We start from the raw sequence: 20,000 nt of genomic DNA, 5'->3' as shown, positions 1-20,000 counted from the left end.
GCCGTGCTGGGTGATGACAGTCCGTCCATCAACAGCATCCCTAAGAAGATAAGAACATTAAGATAAGACATTAACCTTGTACGGTGCAAGTTTATGCTCTGAGAAGTGGCTTTCTGCTGGTGATGGGCTGTATGTTGTGGTTTATATGTGCTGCCTGCACCTGTTTTCCATTCTTTGTGCACTTTCTACTCATTACTTTTCTCAGATTTGGATCAAGGTGCTGCCCGTGTGATGGAGCCCTTCGGATCCCCATCCAGCCTTGCAGCTAAAGAGATAAGCTGGGTGTATTTTTCTTTATTTCAAGAGAGGTTTAGAGTCTTGTCTTTTTTCCTAATAGTGTTCGTCACACAAAGCGGCTGATGAACGACCCTCAAAGAGGATGAGATGGGAAAAAAGCAGCCCCAAATCAGAACTGGAAGGACTCACATGTGGAACTGGAAACCTTGCTGCACCGGGGGAAATGCCAAAAGCGTCTGATGAGCATCGAGGTTCAGAAGATCCGGGAGACACCAATATAATCCAACAGAAAAAAGGTGAAAGCATTCCAGAGACTGCCGAAGGGAAGCGGGCAGAGGAGCGCGATGTTTCCCTGGAGCCACGCGCGGTGAGGTCGAGCAGCACCCCGTTAAAAATGGGCAGTGGTGGATTTGTGCCCTGCCCCGTGTTCAGTGAGGAGGAGAGCAGCTGTGGCAGTGTGCTGGCTGAGGAGTCCGGCTCCGAGGACACCGACCGGCCCAGGAGGCCGATGCAGCTGGAACACAGCGGCTTCTCGGACGAGGACAGCAACCAGCCCATGCCAGTGCACCGCTTCTTCGGGGACTTTGGGCCGGTAAGGGGATGAGTCTGTTGGTGCTTTAGACTCAGCTCTGCTCCACTTTAAATTTGCCTCAAAACACTTGGCAAACTTGACCAGATTGTTGGACATCTGGAGTAATATCGCTGTCCCCCCGCCAGAACTGTCTCAATCAGAGATGAAATTACTTGCCCAGCCAAAGTAATTTTAGGTGTAAAATATTTCTTATTTAGATTTTTTTAGTCCAAATCCATAAAAGATATTTTTTTCTGATGAAGACATTCACAGCTGTATTATGGTGACGCAGCACTGTTGTCAAAATAGTATTGACTGGTCGTTGATTCTTAATAGAATCATAAAATGGCTTGGGTTGGGAGGGACCTTAAATATCATCCAGTTCCAACCCCCTGCATTGGACTTTGCCTTAATGATTTTATCTGTTTCCTCCAGGATCTCCCACCAGTTGCACTCCCAAGCACAACGATGAGCCGGCGAGAAGTCAGGAACCTGCATTTCTTTGCAAAGGAAGATGATGAGGAGGAAGAGGATGTTGTCTAACAACAAACTGTAAACAAATTAAACCTTTCTTCTTTTTCTTTGCAACCACATAGCAATGGTTCTGTCAGTAACATAAGGTGTCTGTGTTTGCCTTTTCTCAGGGAGAGAACTGGGAGAGTTTGTGTTGCTGGAATTGGCAGATACAGTATTCCTACAGTTATCTGGGGCAAAGACTGTGATTTAGGAAGAAATTGTGATTTAGCACTTTACCACTCATATTTAGGAAAAAAAACCCAGGGAAAACAGAAATTCTTAAGGGTTTTTTTATAAATTTGAGCCTCAATCTAGAGGGAGTATTTGGTTTCACTCCTTTTTTTTGAAATAGTCAAGGAAAAGATTCTAAAACAACCTTCTTTTAACTCTGTGATGTCTCTGGCACCCAGGTAATAAAGGAGCCAGTTGACTCCCAGGCACAAAGAGGGACAAGGGTCTCTTGTGTAGGTTGTGTGGGTTGTTTACATCTAAACCAGGACCAATTAAACCTCTACAAACCAGTTCTGCTGCCAAAATGCAATGCAGGGTGTCAGTGTGAGTTCAGTGTGTTCATGTCTGGGAGTTCAGCACATTTTTACTGCACATCATCTCCCCAAACACCCACCCTGTGCTGCTGCCTCCCCCTCCACCCGCTGCTGTAAAAGTTGTTCTTGGTGACACCCTGTGCTGCAGCTCATTAAGGATTTTAGACTGATTTCCAGCAGGGATTTTGTAAACAAATGCTTTGGTGGATATAAAGGAGGATTTGATGGGCAGAGGAGCAAGTATGGATTGCTAAGATGTGGGGCAGCCCTCCCTGCATGTTTGAAAAGTAAGGAGCAACCTCAGCTAATTCCAGGAACTGTTAACTCACCCAGTGTTTGTTGGAGTATTTCTTTGAAAGTGTGATTATGCAATAAGCTTCCAGTTATTTATTGTTATAGTTCCTTCTGTGTTTCTAAAAATAGAGGAAAAAATGTTATCAGCAGATGGTTTAAATAAATATTAATTTCTACAGCTAGAGCCTGTTAAACATTCAAAAGTTGTAAGGCAAACAAATTGTATATGCATGGCATGGTAATGCAGTCCCATTTCCACTCCAGCTGATGCATTGTTTCTGTCAACGATATTTCTTTTCACTCCAATTCTGTAGCATGGAAAAATCCAGATTTTTAATTGCATATTCATGGTTCCAGCCCAGCTCCATCTTGCAGCAGCTTTCCTTCAGTGCTGTGTTTGCTGCTGGCTCTTTCTAGCAAGCATGGTTTCACACACATTCATTTCACTCTGCATAATGGGGATTTTCAGTTTTGGGGTTGTGTACCACACAGGTGACACTGGGTTTTGTCACCAGAATCCTGGCTGTGCTGCCCTCCCCAGTGTCACACAGTGCAGTGAGGCAAGCTGCATGGATGAATTCTGTGCAGTGGAGTTAGAAATCCTGTATTTTAAATGCACCTCCTTACTTTTCAGGTTGAAATGTTTGGGAGGGGATTGAGTGTTTTAAGTAAATCACTACTCTCTGTAGCAAAGCTTCCAAGACCCAGTAAGTCGGGGCTCGTGCAGAAATACCATCTCTGTACAATTCCACGTGGAGCAGGAGCATCAATGTGGGGGGAGGCAGAGCTTTTCTGGGTTATTTACAGAGCAGGAGGTAGCTGGTGCTCCATAAACGTGTCTCCCTGTGCTCAGACCATAATGCTCTATCAAACCTGATGAACCACTTGTGCACCTCCACATATTCACAAACACACATAAGGGGTCATTTTTTTTATTTAAAAAAAATTCACACTGTTTACAGCGACAGTCCCTAAAAGTTCACTTGCTATCAGCTGGTATTAAAAAACAAAAAAAATCAAGTAAAAATCCATCTATTTGTGTTTTATTGCCTGAGGTAGGAAGTATTTTACCCCATCAGTATTCTCTACAGCACCAGGTAAACATTATTATTGTAAAGTTGATTGTTATAGATGTCACTGCTGGTGGTGCTTCAAGCAAACTTAAGCTGAAAAGGCAGAAAATGTTCAAAAGAAGAGGGAATCAATAGGGAAATGGCAAACCAAGGTGGGAAAAGCAAAGCTATGCCATGGCCTTGCTCTTCCTTCTGAAGGAACAGCAAAGGAGTGCTCAGGGATGAAGGCAGGTTGGCAGAGGTGAGGTGGCAGCTCTGGTGCTGAATCAACTTTGCCATTCCTGGAATACACTGGCTGCTACCTGCAAAAGGCACAGAGCAAAACCATGATCCTAAATCATTCTTTGTTTGGCTTACAGAGGAACAGGAATCTACGAGCCCCCTCAGATCAGTTTGTGAGAAATGTTTTGTCCAGGTTTCCTTTCTGTGTACTGCAAGTTTTGTGCCGACACTGGTCATGGCAAGAAAGACATGGTAGGGTGAAAACAGTGTCAGCCTCTGGCTCATTTTGTACCCTCACAGGTGGATTTTAACACCCTTGGCACAGTGTGAGCTGAGGGAGGCTCACAGGGAGTGGGAAGGCGAGGGAGCATCAGTGTGTGCTTTGTGAGCTCTGGTTGTGTTACTCAGCCAGTCCTGTGCCAGGCACTCTTGATAGTTCTTGTTTAAGAAACTGGAGCTATTTAAAAACAACAGCACTGACATGATTGGAAAAAGCAGCAGGTCCCTTCCAGAGACAGCACTAGGAAATCTTGTGGTTTTGTTTCCTCTTTCTGTAAATTTTGGTTTTGTCACAGCTGAGGTTATGAGTGGTTTTCTTATGGCAAGCAATATGTACGAGTTTTAAATTATCCAGGGTAAACAGCAGCTGATAGAAATATTCCCAGTTCACTTCTCTTCCGTCGCGTGTTTTGACAGCTTCTGCCAGTTCTGGGACAACAGCACGTTTCTTCTCAATTCTTGGGGACACAAAAGAGAAAACAATATTGCCATCAGGAGTTTTTTCAGAGTAATCAAGCCTGCATCTTTCTTTCAGAGCCAGGCAGAATTGGAATTCTTTTTCCATAACTAGGTTTATGATTTTTTCCCCCCAAGGAAATTAGTTTAGCAAATCCTGTTTGCATCACATGCACGTTTAAAATAGGTCTGAGGGGTTTTGCCAGAGTGAATTCACAGCAATAACACAGTGAGGAGGAGTTTGCTTCCATACAAAGAAAATCTGCACAGGAGCAAAGCAGGGAATGAGAGACAGGATGATCATCTGTCCTCAGGGCGTTGTTCTCAGCACAGCTGCAGCATCCCAGCACCTTTTCTCACAAAATATTCCTAGCAGAGCAGGGGGGTAAAGACTAAGGCTAAACCATTCCTGATGGAGCAGAAGGGCATGAATCAGGTAGGTCTGGATGAACACTCTGTACATACACATGATCGAGGTTCCAGGTGCTGAAGAGGATCCTGCTCTCCCTGTTGCTGTAGGGGTTGATGGAATGCTTACACGGGCAGTCGTCTCTGTCGAAAGGTCCCTGTGAAACCAGAGGGCTGCAGTGAAAGGTGTCACACTTGTCACCCATGGCCAGGGGTGGAATGAGATGATCTTTAAGGTCCCTTCTAACCCAAACCATTCCATGATTCCGTGACTCTGCTTTGGGAAGGGCTGCACATACCTGACAGGAGAACCACCCCTCCGCAGTGCACAGACGTGCTGCGTCCTCCTCCTCCCTTCTGTCAAAGTAGCACCCGTTGTACTTCACAGATTTCAGTTTCTCTGCCATCAGCTCCATTACCCCTCTGTAGGCGTCTCTCGCTGCAGGATGAACGTTTGAAATAAAACCACTGACCTAGAGGGGGAAAACCCAACAGTCACTCCTGGGTTCCTGTGGCAGCCTGAGGCTCTGTTCTACAATCACAATGTTGCACTGTAAAAGTGTTCTTTAAAAATTCATGTGGCCACAGAATTACTGTTGACAATAAGTTACTTCAACAGAAAGTTTTACCTCTCTCATGTAGCCCCGCATTCTGCTCTCACAGCTGTGCCTCATGTAGCTGGATTTGTTCTTGAACCGAGACTCCAGCCCTGGAGGGAGTGACACTGCTTTGTACCTGAGCACGGCTCCTGCCCCGCTGGGCGTTCATCCCGGCTTTTCACTCACTCGGGATGCACAGGTTTGATTCTTTCCCGTTTTTATTTCACCAGTTCAGGACTACCCTGCCCTTAGCACTGAAAGGGACCCTACGCCAGCATCTGCTGGGAGAGCAGTGGCTGGTACTGTGGTTGTTAAATATTTCTTGTTAACGTGCATATGTGGAACACTAAGAGATTGTGAAAGGAGAACAGAATTGTTTGGGAAGAACTGCAGCAATGACTTGGGAATGGGAGAGAGACCTTGCAGAGTGTAAAGATAACATAAAGCAAGGTTAGCTGGCTGAGCTGTGCTAGTTACCAATACACTACTAACAAATCATTAAAAGATCATAAATGCAGACCTAGAGTAATGGGGAAAAATCTTGGACAGACAAATAGGAAACACTGTCTTTACCATTTCCTGATAATAAATATGCACATATTTTAAAGAAACCTAGACACGTGCTACTGGAAGGGATAACTAGTCCCCTGACCAGGTACCTTATCCCACCAGCCAGAAGCACTCCCAAACTTTTAAACAATTTTTCTTTAAGAACAGTAAAACTGACAAAAGTGACTTTGAGCAGAGCAAGACATGGGGGTCCCTCAGCAGCTCCCTGTGGCCACAGACACACCTTCGAACCACTTCTTGTCGTCCTCCTTGTCCTCGGCCAAGATGTTTTCGCTCAGGTTGTGGATGAGATCCGCCAGCAGCTTCTGCCTGCGGGGAGCCCGCTCGTCCGTCAGCAGCTTCCTCGCGGCCTCCACCAGAGCATCCCGCTGGCTGCAGAGCGCGGCCAGGAGCCGCTCGATGTCGCTGGCACCTGGGCAGGGTGGGGCAGCACGGGCTGAGCCGAGCCCCCGGCCCCGGACTCACATCCCCGCCCGCTCTGCCCCCGGGGACCCCCGCCCGGCCCCGCACTCACATCCCCGCCAGCTCTGCCCGGGGCCCAGCAGCACCAGCTCCGTCTGCGGCGGCAGCGCGCGGAAGTAGCTCTCGGTCAGCTCCGTGCCGTCCTCGTACAGGCACAGGCGGCTGCCTGCCAAGGGAACCTGCCCCGGGGGCGGGTGAGCGGCGGGCGGGACCCCCGGCAGCCCCCCGGCCGCCCCCCGGCCCGCCCGGCACCTGCAGCAGGCGGCAGCCCTTCCTCAGCAGCCCGCGCAGGCTCCCGGCCGCCACCCCGAACTTCTGCGGGCCGCCGGCCCCGCGCAGGCGGAAGGGCCGCGGCGGCTCCGCCATGGGCCGCCCGGTGCCGCTTCCCCCCGATCCCGGTCCCGATCCCGGGGCCGGTGCCGGTCCCGCCCCGCGCAGGCGCGCCGGGCGCGGCGGTGGCGCGTGCGCGGCGGGGCCGCGTTGCCATGAGAGCGGCGATGGCCGCGCTCAGCCAGGTGGGCCCGGCCCGTCCCGTCCTGTCCCGTCCCGTCCCGTCCCGTCCGCCCCGCGCTCCGCTGCCCCGGCCCCCGGGGGCACCCCCGAGCCCCCGCCAGGGCACCCCGTGCTTTGGCCGCGGCCCGGCCCGGCCGCTCCCCGGGGCCTGCGGGGCCGAGCGGCGGGAGGAGGGAGGGAGGGAGGGAGGGCTTTGGGGCCGTAACACGGGCACGGCCCGGGGTGGGCAGCGGCGGTCCCGGTGCTTGTCCTGTGCCCCCACCCTGTGCCCCCACCCTGTGCCGCCACCCTGTTCCCCCACCCTGTGCCCCCACCCTGTGCCCCCACCTTGTGCCGTTCCTGTGGCTGGGAAAAGGGGCTAAACTGACCCTGCGCTTTGGTTTTTTTGTGTGTTCCTGTGGCTCGAGCACACAGAGGATGGTACTGGTCGCTCCTGTGTGTGTTTGGAACTCTAAGTTTCAAGCTCCATCTTGGCTCAGCAAACTGCTGTTGGCAAACTGCTCTGCAAGTGAGCTAAACCCTCGTTTTGCTCAGCAGTAATCAAGCTCACACCATAGGAACATGGTGTGTTTTATCATGCGAATATTAATTAAAGAAAGTTTAGGTTTGTGGTCATCACCTACTGACTTGGCGAGACCACAGGATTTAATTCTTTGACTGTAGTGTCTCAGCGGTCTTTTGTCATCTTTCCAGGGATGAGTTTAAGCTTGAAGGCCGTGGCCGTGACCAGCTCAGCTGCTCAGGATGCCGCACAAGATCGGGTTCACCGTGGTCAGCTCGTCGGGACACGAGGACGGGTTCAGCGCCCGGGAGCTGATGGTTCACGCGCCGACGGTGAACGGGTGGCGCTCACCCAGGTACTGCCTGTGCACGGTCCTGGAGCTCTGATGGTCTGAAGAACCGGGTTTAGGATGAGTGGCAGCTCTGCCAGGCATGGCCAAGAGTGGTTTGCAGGACCCCAGACCAAACTGGGGAAACAAAAGAGTTACTTTAGTCCCACGGAATCCTCATCCTGAGAGGGGAAAAAAGCACCTTGGTTGCCACCTAAAGGCACCACGTTGCATTTAAATAAAGTCCTGGAAAAGGGAAGAGCACTTTTGTTCTTGGCAGACTTGGAGCTTGCAACTGCTTTGGCTTAGTGTGAAAAATCTGGCTGTCTCAGCACGTCCTCTAGACAGGTGTGGGGCACTTGAACATACACATGTGCAGTAAAGGGAAGGGAAAAGTGTTTCCGCTCTGCTCTTGGGGTTCTTTTTACAATATTTGTAATGTTTGTTTAAACAATAAATAATGTGAAAGTTTCATAATTAAATGCTGCTTAAGTTGGAAACGAAGTCCTCTATAAAAGGATGATTTCATTTAGAAACTGTCTGTTCCAGGCTCTGTCAGTATCCCCAGGAGATCATCCTGCAGTTGGTGGAGAGGTGTCGGATACGGAAGCTGCAGCTGCTTGCTCACCAGTACATGATTTCCAGCAAAATTGAGTTCTACATCAGTGAAAGTTTGCCTGAATACTTTTCTCCGTATCAGTCAGAGAGGTTTCAGAGACTAGGGTGAGTCAGAAAGCTCTGAGTGGGTTCATTGTCTTAATCAGAAAACTTTCAGGGGAAAATAATATTTATTATGGGTTGCCAGAGGTGTGGACATGCTGTAAAAGCAGCAGAGAGACCCTGGACTCATGTGGATCTGTGACAGAGCTGAAGATGCAGGTGTAAGGGGCACCTGCAGATGAACAGCCTTGCAGATGTTGCCTCAGTTATGGGGAGTTTTAAACCTTACCAGGGTCCTACCCTGAGGAGCAGCAACCCACCCGTGTGTCTGCACCTGTCCTGTGCTCACGTGTCACGTTTTCCTTCCAGCTACGTCCCTCTCTCGGACAATGAGAAGACTGACTTCAAAGCACGGGAGTTAAAGTCTGTGTATGTGGATGCAGTTGGCCAGTACCTGAAGCTGATTTTCCATAAAAATTATGTCAATAAATACAACATATACGGACAGGTGAGTTAATAGTCTTTACCTGGTAATCCAAGTGATACTTCCCTAGTACAGAACAAGCACAGAAATCTGCCTCTTTGATCTGTAGAAGCCAGAAATGTTGGTCGAAAGCTCCTGGATTTATTTTGGCTTGTTTTAAAACAGAAGATACAAACAACAGGTTAGCAGTGACTTGGAATCACGACCGGGTTTATGCATTTCCATTTTCTGTGAATCTCTGCAGGTTGCCCTGGTAGCTGTGAACATCATTGGGGATCCAGCAGACTACAGCAATGACAGCATGAGCAGTGTAAGTGCAAAGCATCCCTGTCCTCTTGCTCAGGTGCTGCTCCACCTGTTCAGGTACAGGTTCCTGGGGCAATGCTGCCATGTATTTATTCTGGCAGAGCTGCCATGTATTGATTTATTTTTAATGTTCTCTTGAAACAAGAAAGTTCTCAAAAATTGAGCCAAATACAGGATACAAAAACTAAACCATAATCAGTTGGAACAATCTCGGTTTTAGCCTCTCCAAATTCTCTTGTTTCAATATGTCCCAAAACATAAATATTCTGAGTTGCAGAACTGCTGTTCATTGTGGCAGGTGAGAACTTCTGTCCTGAACACACACCTGATGTTGGTGAATGTGCATTAAGATTTTTTTTTGCCTCCTTCCAAAGCCTTCCAGAGAGAAGCTGATAGACCATTACTTGGGAATTAAATCAGATGATCCTGCCTTAGATGGAACTTACCTTGGGTAAGGATGTTCTTTGCATATACTCTGGGAAAACCTCTACTCAGTCTAAAGTAGTTGTTGGTCTCTGTGCTTTGTTGATTCCCTGCTAATGAAAAGAGAAGCCATTCCCTCAGCCTGGCTTATTGTGGGTTATTTTATTTATTTTGTGACTTCAGGAAATCTGACTCCATTTCCCCCCTGGATGATTTGGCTTTTGACATGTACCAGGACCCGGAGGTGGCTCAGATCATCCGCAGGCTGGATGAGAGGAAGCGGGAAGCTGTCCGGCACGAGTGCTACGACCACGCCAAGAAACTCAAACAGGCCATTGCAGACTTGCAGAAGGTGTTGATGAGGGATCTTTTGTCTCCTAAGTGGAGCTGTGTTCCAGTGGCCCACCAGGGCCCTGCTGGTCGTGTGGAACCGTAGTGATTTCCGATGTATTTCCAAAGTGATAATTTTAAATTCAGATAGCTCGATTGAACGATTTGGCTGGAAATAGTGGAATACAGACACAAGTACAGTAAGATGATTCCAAGAAATGTACAGTGAGGTGATTCCAAGGTGTCTCATTGTGCCCATTCCAGGTGGGGGAGCGGCTCGGCCGGTACGAGGTGGAGAAGCGCTACGCGGTGGAGAAGGAGGATTATGACCTTGCCAAGAAGAAGAAGGAGCAGATGGATGAGTACAGGCTGAAGGTGTACCAGCAGCTGGAGCTCCACGACCTCCTGGATGCACAGCTGCTGGTGGGTGCTGTCAGTCTGAACTCAGGGGGGTATTCTAAGTAGAAATGGCAGAGCAACCGAAGATATTCAAAGAGTAGGAGTTACTACACAGCTATTGGGACATTTACGTGAGATTTTCAGTTTTTTTGTTTGGATTGTGGATTTCCCCAACCAAAGACTCTCACATGCCTAGTTTTTCTTCTTTCTTTCATGAACATGCCTAGTTCTCCATAAGTTATGTTAAACTGTTGAGGTCTCAAGCAAATGGCACTGTAATCCTGAATGTTTTGCATAATTTCAGGGCTACCTGGTGCGGGTGAATAAGATACTTTCTTGTCTTTTGGAGGGGTAGAAGAGTCCTAGGCTGGCATCAAGGCTTAATCATACAGAATGGTTAAACAGTCACACACGGTGTGATTGTTTTATATATGTCTGGGTTTATGTTGTTCTTAGGAGGGGAAGCTTTGTAGTCTCTCCCCACAGGCATCCACATAGAATTATTTTCTGATTGTTTGATAAAGCTGCATCCAGTGGGAATGATGGCACATCTGTGAGCCAGGTCTGATGTTTACTTGAAAGCTCAGAATCCTGCTGACAGCCAGAGGTGTAGCTGTACTAATTGGTTTTAGCACACTTTTAGCCCTGCTGTACAGAATCTCCTTCCCTTTCTCAGATCCGAAAACCACCCGAGTTACCTCTGGGGCCTGTGGCTGACCCTGTGAGCCCCCAGCACTCCCCTCCTGAGCACACAGACCCAGCTGAGGGACAGCCCGGGGGGGCAGAGCCTGAGCTGCCAGAGCAGTCGGTGGATCCCACTTGTGCTGAGCCCGTTGTTCCACAGCAGTCCCCTCCTCCTCCTCCTCCTCTGGCTCAGCCCACAGCCTGCAAGGAAAATGTGAGTACTGTTACATGGGTAACTGCAAAACCCAGCAGAGCAAAGGACTTGGTGTCCAGCCTTACAAACAACGAGGTCTTGTGGTTACTGTCACAGTTAATTGTGGAGCGATGCAGCTTTGATATGAGAAATTTGCATTGAGGTGAAACCGCTCCACATCTGAGTCATTTCCAGGACACATATTTGTCTTCTCTGTTAGGCTGAATTTTTACCTTATGACGAGAGGCCTCTCCCAGCCATCTGCAAGCAGGTGGATGAAGCTGTTGCCTACCTGGAGCCAGAGGTGACTGAAGAGGACATTGGAGACACCCCAAGGACTGGCATTACTGGGGAGCCTGAACCACTCACAGAGAAGGCACTGAGGGAGGCCAGCCCTGCTGTTGACGTTTTTGGAGAAGCTTTGGTAAAAACCAACAACATAAACCCATGGATTGTTGTGCTCTGTGTTGAGTTGAGAGGATTTTTACATATTCAGAGCTGTTACTTAGAAATCTGAGGTTAAAATTTGACCTTTTTTTATATGATGCTGTAGCTTGTATGTTTGATTACCTGATGGGCTGGTAAGCAGACAGGATCCAGTTGTCTGCTTTAGGGTAGGGACCCAGAATACCCATAACTTGCCACTGTCTTTTACAGGGAGAGGAGCCTTCACTGTGCCTCGAAGGGCTCCTTCAGCCTGACCTGTTAATCCATTTCATTCGTCACATTTCAAAATGTGTGCTTTTAATAAAGCCAGATTCCTGTAGGGAACACTTGGGTGTTTCATGCTTCAGTTCATAAGCTTTTTTTGAGGTTCTTTCTCTATATAAATGTTGAATATGTATTGACATATCTGTGTGGACCTTTTAAGAAATAAACTTGTTCTGTGCTCAGGTTTCAGGAGCATATTCCAGAACTTGGTCCTATCGGGAGGACGCATTGCTGGCGGTGTATAAGAAGCTGATGGAAGTGTCAGTGAACACCCCAAAGGAGGATTTAAGGAACATGCTGAGGGCTGCTGTTTTCCTCGTGAGGAGAGCCATCAAAGACACCGTGTCTTCTGTAAGTTGGGACAGGTTTGATGCTCCAGTGAAGAACTGGCAGCCAAAATTGAAGAACCGTGATGTTAAGCTACTTTGAACAAATAGTTTATAAATGTACTGTTGAGTAAGTTCAAAATCAAAACACCCCCCCCCCCAAACTCCAAAACAACTGGGCAGTGTCTGGCATTGAGCAGATGGAAAATACTGCCCTGGACTGAGCCATGAGCTTGAGGAATATCTGCTGATGCAGTAAATTGCAGTGAGGTTGAGCCTTTTATTTTGTTAAAGTATAGCGATGAAATAACTTAGTTTCCAGCTCGAGAGACTGCACTTAGCTGAAGGACACTTTGCTTTCAAATAAGCCTTCAACAGGAAGAAAAGAAAAAAATCAAGAGTTGTTACTCTTTATAAAACAATTTCTGAAGCCTTTCACCTAAGCCCTGGCAACAGGTTTTCTGGAAGAGAGTTAATCTGAAGTAGCTTCTTCTAAGAGTGCTACTGTTATTCCAGATTAACAATAGATTTTACAGTATTGCCTGAAAACATGGATCTCTGTGATGTTTTTGCTCAATATTTCCTTTTTGTTTTTGATTTAGGTTTTTCAAGCTTCCCTGAAACTTTTAAAAATGATCATTACACAGTACATACCAAAACATAAACTAGGGAAGCTAGAGACTTCTCATTGTGTGGAAAAAACCCTTCCAAATTTGCTTTCTAGAACAGGAGACTCTTCATCCCGTCTTCGCCTTCTGGCTTCTGCCTTCATCCAGGTGGGTGTTTCCCTTCAGATTAGGCTTTGAGTTCATTAAGCACATCATGGAGCTCCCAGGCAGGCAACACCTGATCAGACTGGGCTGTGAGACCAAGGTGGGCTGCTGTGAAGGGTTACAGCTTATCACAGAATCCCAGAATTGCTGAGGTTGGAAGGGCCCTCTGGAAATCATCCAGTCCCCCTCTGCCCAGGCAGGGTCACCTGGAGCAGGTGACACAGGAACACATCCAGGTGGGTTTGGAATGTCTCCAGAGAGGGAGACTCCATGCCTTCCCTGGGCAGCCTGTTCAGTCCCTCCGTGGAGAAGAGTTCTTAATGCTGACGTGGAACTTCTTGTATTTTAGTTTATGGCTGTAAATATGTGGAAGGCAAAGTGGCAGAACCAATTGAATGTCTTTGCAGAATTTTTTCTGGCCATGTTTTGTCACCTCTGTTGTGAGGGACAGCGTGGGGATTTCTGCTGCTGCAGGTGTAGGAAGGTGTGACTCTCGTGTTCTTTGTTGCAAGTGACCTGCAGAGATGAGAATAACAGGTAATTGTCCTCGTTGAGCTCCAGCCTGCACACTGACTCTCTGTTCCTAGGAAATGGCACTGTGCACTGAAGTTAAACCTCTCCAGATTGTTCCAGTCCACCTGGTTAAACCATTAAAACCAAACTCCCCAACACACCTGGCGATGAGTCACGTGGAGTTGGTGGAATGTCTCTTGAGAGCCCTGGGGACTGGGAACTCCGGGTTCACCATCAACAACGTCATGAAGGTGAGAGGCTGAGGCTACAGCACATGGAGGTCTTTCTGATGGTTTTCTGGGGACCTGCCTGGCTGGTTTGGAGTGCTTAGTGAATTCCTGAAGAGGTGTATCCCCCCCAGTAAACAGTGCTGGTAATTTAGGGCCAGGTTGGACAGGGCTTGGAGCAACATGGACTAGTGTAAGGTGTCCCATGGCAGGGGGGTGGAATGAGCTGAGCTTTAAGGTCCTTTCTGACCCCAACCATTCTATAAATCTATGAACCAAGATGTCAATATGGGGGAAAAAGAATCAACGGGTCAAAAAGCGTTTGCAAAACCCGTCTGTGGGAAGATTCCTCCTGCTGCAGGGAAACAGTCATTTTGGACTGATAAACGAGTCCTTGAAAACACGAGAAGAGAGAGACATAATTCTTCACTATTGTTTTTTTTCCTTTTCAGTTTGCCACGGGGGCTCTGGAGCACCGGGCCCACGAGGTGCGGGACGTGGTGCTGCGGATCATCTTCGCCATGTACCGGCAGCACCGGGCGGCCGTGCTCGAGTTTCTGCCCCCGGACGACGCCAGCGCCCGCAGGACCGTGCGCTACAAAACACTCTTTGAGGGCTTCGCCAGGATCGACGGGAAGCTTCCTGAGCCTGAAGTGAGGGTATGTCAGGAGAGGGCAGGGCACACGTGGCCACTTCACACGTGGCCACTTCACACGTGGCATTCAGCTGAGTGACATCCTCATTTCATGGCACGGGCAGCAGAGTGTCTCCAGGTGTGCGGTGAACGTTCCTTGGTGTATTCCCTGTACTCGCTCTTGGGAATAAAGCCAGCAAGGAATGCAGAGATGGTCCTGCTGAAATAGTGCACGAGCAGTTTGGAAAATGCTCAAATACTGTTTTCTGCTGGCAGGCCTTGGGAACAGTGAGCAGAAAGGCTCTGCTGGGTGTTCCTTTCTGAGTTTGGGAGGAGGGAGGTGTCACTGCATCAGACCCATCATTTAACTGAGCGGGAAGTTTCCAGTTCTGCATCGGCCATTTGTCCTGTGCTGATGTGTTTTGCAATGTGTTGTGTATGATGGATGGTTCCAAGGCTTTTGGAACTGACAGGGGATTTCCTGCCAGGCACAGAGAAAGGCAGCGACAGAAGAAGCAGAGAAACAGAAGAACGAAGAAATGAAAGTTCTGCAAGGTCAGCTGGCAGCTCTAAAGGAGATACAGGCAGAGGTTCAAGGTGAAGAGGTGAGGGTGGTTTGGTTTTTAATTTTTATTCCTTTTAATCCTTTGTTGCTCAGATATCATGGGCTTAGATAATGAACATTGGCATTGTCTCATTATACTTAAAAGGGAGAGAGACTCCAGACATACACAGGGTGACTTTCCTCTTCAGCAGTCCAGTATAAAATCTGGGGTGTTGTTTCTCCTAACATAGTATAAAATTCGGATTCTTTAATATAACATAATAATAATAGCTTTATAATATAAAATAAAACCATCATACTTGAGAGATTTGCCCGAGGACCAGAAACACAAACGTTTCAGTGCTTTGGCTCTGCTTCTAAACTTTAAATTACAGAGAAAAATTAGAATATAATGTGTTTCCTTTCTCCCTGGAAGTCATCACAGCCATTTAGCAAATTTCTGATCTAAGATTTCTTTGCTCTTTAGGAGAAAGAATCTGATTTTCAGAAACCGGATAATCAAGGTAGGTAGTTTCAAATAGTGTTAAGAACTGTAGATGAGTTAAAATGGGATCTTGGTTTAATAGGTTCTCTCCTTCTAGACTACCAGGTATACGAAAGCCCCCAGGCTGCAGCAGCAGAGATTCCAGAGGATCTTTCCTCAGTTGCAAATTACCTGGATAAGTAAGTGAGATGAGCAGTCTCTAATCACCTTAAGCACTTGGTGTCACCTGTGAGCTAATAACAGTAATAATATTTCTCTAGTAGATCAAAGCTAATACCTTCAGCAGTGAGACAGTAGCTATTAAAATCTCTTTTAACAGATTGGGAATTATCACCAAGCAATCCCAGCTGTTGGGTTTTTTTAAGTTCTTGGATAGTGTGACCTTGAACTTGTTTTCTGAGGAGTTGCTTGTGGGATAAGAAATGGCCACAGTTCAATGTTCAGGTGCCTGTGTGAAATAAGGGAAAAATACAGTGTAGGTTACCTGGTTGTAGGGGAGGTCACAGAGGAAGCACTTGGAGATTCTGGAGCCAGGAAAGCCAGTGTCAGTGAGCTGTTGGCAGGGCTTTAGTGGAATTAATGTTCCTATATGAACAAATGCTTTATAGTGGTATTGACCATAAATTACATCCCAGTACCTGCCCCACCCTAAGGTCAGCACTACATGGGGAGAAGATGTTGTGTTCAGGATGGTGGCTGTTCTTCAGAACAGCTTTGAGCAGAAGGAACAGGGTTCATCCATTTCACTCTGATGTCACTGATGTTTGTATTTTTTTTCCCAGCTTGTGTATTTTTTGTGGTGAAAGGGATGAATCCTTCACAGAGGAAGGGTTGGATCTGCATTACTGGAAGCACTGCCCCATGTTAACCCGATGTGAGCACTGCAAACAGGTCAGACTGAACTTTTCAGAGCTACTGAAGACATTGGCTGTTGTTATTCTGGTTTTGAGGCACTATAAGATGTTTAACACTCAGGCAGGTGAATTCTGAACACACCTGTGTGGTTTGGGTAGTGCTTTCAGAAAAGAGCAGCATTTAGAATATTCATTAATAACGGAACTAAATTGCATTTTCCCCTTGTCATTTTGGAAGGTGAGTCTTACCTTCCAAAAATCTCGTGAGCAGGTTGTTGAATCCCACCCCCTACTTAGCACAAACCTCCCTGGGTGGCCCTGGCTGTGTTGCAGATGGTGGAGATCTCGAGCCTGACAGAGCACCTGCTGACTGACTGTGACAAAAGGGACAGCTTTGGGAAGTGCCAGCGCTGCAGCGAGGCCCTGCCCAAGGACGAGCTGCCCAAACACATCAAGAGCAGGATTTGCAATCGTGAGTAGCTCCAGACAGGAAGGGGGAACTTCAAAGGTTCAGACTTCCAAATACTGGGGACCTCTGGCAAGTCAGGATGCTTCTGTTTCAGATTTAGGAATCTGAGGAAAAATGGATTTAGGGATCTAAGTAAGTCCTCAGGAGGGAACAGATTAGGGGTAAATGCCTGAGTTCACCTGAGTAAAAGCACTGTCATTCCTGCACAGGAAGGACATGGATCTGTTGAAGTGAGTCCAGAGGAGGGACACCAAGTTGATTACAGGGGTGGGGCACCTCTGCTATGGGGAAAGGCTGAGAGTGTTGGGATTGTTCAGCCTGGAGAGGAGAATGCTCGGGGGTGACCTAATTGTGGCCTCCCAGTACCTGAAGGGAGCTGACAAGAAAGGTGGAGAGGCTGTTTAAAAGGGCCTGGAGTGACAGGACAGGGAGAAACGGGATGATATTGAAGGTCCTTTCCAGTCTAGGCCATTCTGTGATTCTCTGATTCTTTTTGATCTGATTTTGATGGAGATAATTAAACCTGGGACCTCTTTGAGAGCAGTTAATGATAATGGGGCAGGAGATGGGTAAGCCATGGCATAGTTTTATGCTCTTTGCTATGCAAGCTCTCCTGTTGTATTTGAAATTAGCCTGTCTTTGCAATTCTAACATTATTTTTCTAACAATTTCAGCTGCCAAACCAGAAAATGTGGCAAACCATTGCCCATTGTGCCATGAGAACTTTCCCCCTGGAGAGGAGGTGAGCCTGCCTTCCACATTGGGCTGATTTTGTAGGGTGATTATTTTAATATTGTGTGCCTTTTAAGATATATTAAAATGATGGGTGTATTAATTTCTATTCCATAGTAAGTCACAAGGTGCTCATACTTTGAGTGAGCAGATTAAAATGCTGTTGCCATAAAGTCTGTGCACAGCTCTCATTTTCCCCATGTCACCAGGTAAATCATTGGCTAATTTTTTTGGTGTTTTACTATCACTTCTTTCTAATGGACTTTAGGCCTGGAAATCTCACCTGATGGACCAAGATGGCTGTAAAATGAACCAGCGGAGGATATCCCCCATGAATAAAACCATTCTGCTGCAGCCTGGTAAGGGATTAGTTAATGATAATCATGTTTGTGCTTTTTACTGTGTTGCCTTAAGGAAAGTGTTTCACCCCCACGAGTGAGCTGCGTCTGTGCATTTGTGTGAGCTGGTAGTTCTTGTGCTGGTACAGTGTGCAGGGGAGCAAATACCCAAAATCATTCAATAACAGTCATTCCAAACAGGGTCATTAGCTCAGCTGATTGGGGAAATTGGCAATTTGATATATTGATCAGTTCAGGGGGGTTGTTTCTGCAGAACAGGATGACCATGAGCAGAACAATCTGCTGAACAGTGAATGTTCTGGAAAGCTCCTGAATGCTGACACAGGAAACCAGGGCTGATTTAGCTTTTAGTGTCCAATCAGAGGGTGTAAAGCTGATCCTAATTACAGGATGAACTGAACAGTGCTGTGCACTGCTTTTCCTTTCCACTCCAGACCCAGGAACTAGGCAGAATTTGTCATTATGCAGCTCCTTTATCAACAAAGAGACATTGATGCTGAAGTCAGGTGTTTTATTAGCAGTTGTCTTTATTTATGAAGCACATGGAAAATCCTTTTATTTCCAGAACACAGAAGTTAAACAAACTGCCTGCAGCACCAGAACTCCTGGCCAGTAACATCCAACTCTTTCCTCATTTAGACCCTTTGGAGTTCTTTAATCAGCTGCATGTTCAGAGTTCACCTCCTTTGTCTGATCTGTACTTTGCTCATATCTGCCTGTCACAACTACACCACGTTCCTGAACTATGGAATTGCCCCTTTCAGCTGCCATAAGTGAATCACAGTGGTTAAACTCAGCCCTTTCCAGTCTTGAACTGGACCTACAGGCCTGTCTGTCTGTCTGTCCTCAGCTTTGCTGTTTGGACTTGCTAATGAGGGTGCAGGTTGTTAGTTTGATGCTGCTTAGAGTTTGGAAACATAGAAGAAACTTTAGTCCTGCCCGGATAAGCTAAAATTCCAGAGGTATTTCCTAGAGATAGGGAAGGAGCCCTGACCATTTAGTCCAACCACCCCTGGTGTGGGATGCACTCGGGCTCAGTGCCTGCCAGCTTCTAGTTGCTTCAGTCATTCAGACTTAATAGATCCTGAAAATCAAAATGATGGATAAAATTCAATACTGGGAGTAGATGTGTTTGCAATAATGATCTCTATTTTCTCTTCACAGCCAAAGTAGGTGGCCACTATTTAAGGAAACCGGGTCCTTCAGGAGCAAAATACCAATCCCCCTCCATAGGAAGCAAGATCTCAACCCGAGGGGGCCCAAATAAAAGCACTGGCAAAAAATACTCGAAGAGATGACAGGACAAGTATTTCTTCCTTTGTCTCAATAACTGGGCACATGGTTGCTCATAGCTATTTAAAAATTGTGGGCAACTTGCATCACTTTCTTCATGTGGCTCCGTGGGGCTGTTTTAGCCTCTTGCAGTCCCTGCTGTGATCACCCCCTTGGCTCTGGCTGTCACTGTGGATGTTGCCCTGTGTTTTGCCACCCCATAGCAGGTGACATGAAACGTGGCCTCTTGCACCAAGTGCCTTATGAGCCCACTTGGCAGGAGGGTTAAACTAAACCCTCCAAGTCCATATCCCCAAGAAATGGCTCCTCAAAGAAAAGAAAAACTAATCTCGGTTGGGTCCTGAAGAGCTTGAATTAATAAATGTAGACCTTTTGCCTGCTTTAGTGCACTTTACACTCAAGTACTGAGTTTCCCTAGTTAGACCTCGATTAAAATAACCATACAAAGACTGCAGCATGTGACTTTAAGAGCTTCAAAGACAGTTTATTAAGACCCAGGGCATGAAGCTTTGTACTAAAGCAGCAATCCTCACACCCCTACCTGTAACATTCTGCCTGTTGCTTTCCAGGATGGCATTTGTTGGTACTGCGGGCACAGGAAGGAGTGGTAGATGGTAATATGAGGGGAAGTTTTGGTGGTTTTTGCTCCCATGGAGTGAGTTTGTGGTAGCGTTTTGTACATACAGAGCTGATTTTGTAATACAGTTTTTCTAGTTTGCCTGCAGCCAACCTTCCGGATTTTCCAGGTGGATCAGCGTGCTTGGATTTCAAAAATCTGCATAAATCGTTCCTTTAACAAATACATGTGATAAATAATTATACATACGCCGGGAGCACGCATATTAACAAACACATATTTTTATTTTATCTTTAGTGACGCGGGTTCCTGTTTGAGAACCCGATTCCGCGTGCCGAATAAAAAAAAAAAAATAAATATCAAAGCAAGTGTTGGCGTTGCTCAGAGACGCGAGGAAACGAGAGGGAGGCGAGGGAATCAGTGCCGGGG

General features: G+C 47.1%; 4 protein-coding genes across 6 annotated transcripts in view; 3 read left to right on the top strand and 1 right to left on the bottom strand.

The window, feature by feature from the left end:
* Positions 1-21: 21 nt before the first annotated feature.
* CUNH1orf174 (chromosome unknown C1orf174 homolog) lies at positions 22-2,431 on the top strand. The gene is made up of 3 exons (XM_027702089.1): positions 22-129; positions 338-829; positions 1,244-2,431. The coding sequence occupies exons 2-3, from the start codon at positions 380-382 to the stop codon at positions 1,349-1,351; spliced, it is 558 nt and encodes a 185-aa protein (XP_027557890.1). The 5' UTR covers positions 22-129; positions 338-379; the 3' UTR covers positions 1,352-2,431.
* A 672-nt stretch (positions 2,432-3,103) lies between these two features.
* On the bottom strand, positions 3,104-6,598 carry DFFB (DNA fragmentation factor subunit beta). The gene is made up of 7 exons (XM_027702088.1): positions 6,485-6,598; positions 6,285-6,411; positions 5,994-6,182; positions 5,231-5,310; positions 4,901-5,074; positions 4,659-4,759; positions 3,104-4,195 (listed from the first exon to the last, which is right to left on the bottom strand). Exons 1-7 carry the CDS (start codon positions 6,596-6,598, stop codon positions 3,979-3,981), a joined length of 1,002 nt encoding a protein of 333 aa, XP_027557889.1. The 3' UTR covers positions 3,104-3,978.
* Positions 6,405-19,939, top strand: CEP104 (centrosomal protein 104). Of its 3 annotated transcripts, none has more exons than XM_027702086.1 (22): positions 6,405-6,426; positions 7,439-7,602; positions 8,125-8,298; positions 8,605-8,743; positions 8,964-9,029; positions 9,400-9,476; positions 9,632-9,800; positions 10,043-10,201; positions 10,854-11,075; positions 11,275-11,478; positions 11,949-12,116; positions 12,694-12,867; positions 13,452-13,628; positions 14,057-14,263; positions 14,727-14,843; positions 15,270-15,306; positions 15,385-15,466; positions 16,070-16,178; positions 16,475-16,613; positions 17,285-17,352; positions 17,611-17,701; positions 18,866-19,939. In XM_027702086.1, exons 2-22 carry the CDS (start codon positions 7,490-7,492, stop codon positions 18,997-18,999), a joined length of 2,826 nt encoding a protein of 941 aa, XP_027557887.1. In that variant the 5' UTR covers positions 6,405-6,426; positions 7,439-7,489; the 3' UTR covers positions 19,000-19,939. The 3 variants fall into 3 exon arrangements, with proteins under 3 accessions (XP_027557887.1, XP_027557886.1, XP_027557888.1); XM_027702085.1 differs by lacking the exon at positions 6,405-6,426 and adding an exon at positions 6,677-6,747; XM_027702087.1 differs by lacking the exon at positions 6,405-6,426 and adding an exon at positions 6,677-6,747 and having other exon boundaries at positions 17,611-17,706; positions 18,866-18,957.
* LRRC47 (leucine rich repeat containing 47) overlaps positions 19,565-20,000 on the top strand; it is a 5,989-nt gene continuing 5,553 nt past the window's right edge. The window contains exon 1 of the mRNA XM_027702113.1: positions 19,565-19,573. Coding sequence (XP_027557914.1) covers positions 19,565-19,573 — 9 coding nt within the window. The remainder of the gene's footprint in view (positions 19,574-20,000) is intronic.

This window comes from Neopelma chrysocephalum, unplaced genomic scaffold (assembly GCF_003984885.1).
Source record: "Neopelma chrysocephalum unplaced genomic scaffold, ASM398488v2 Primary Assembly neopelma1_180, whole genome shotgun sequence".
Classification (NCBI taxonomy): domain Eukaryota; kingdom Metazoa; phylum Chordata; class Aves; order Passeriformes; family Pipridae; genus Neopelma; species Neopelma chrysocephalum.
This window is presented reverse-complemented; position numbering and strand designations above follow the sequence as displayed.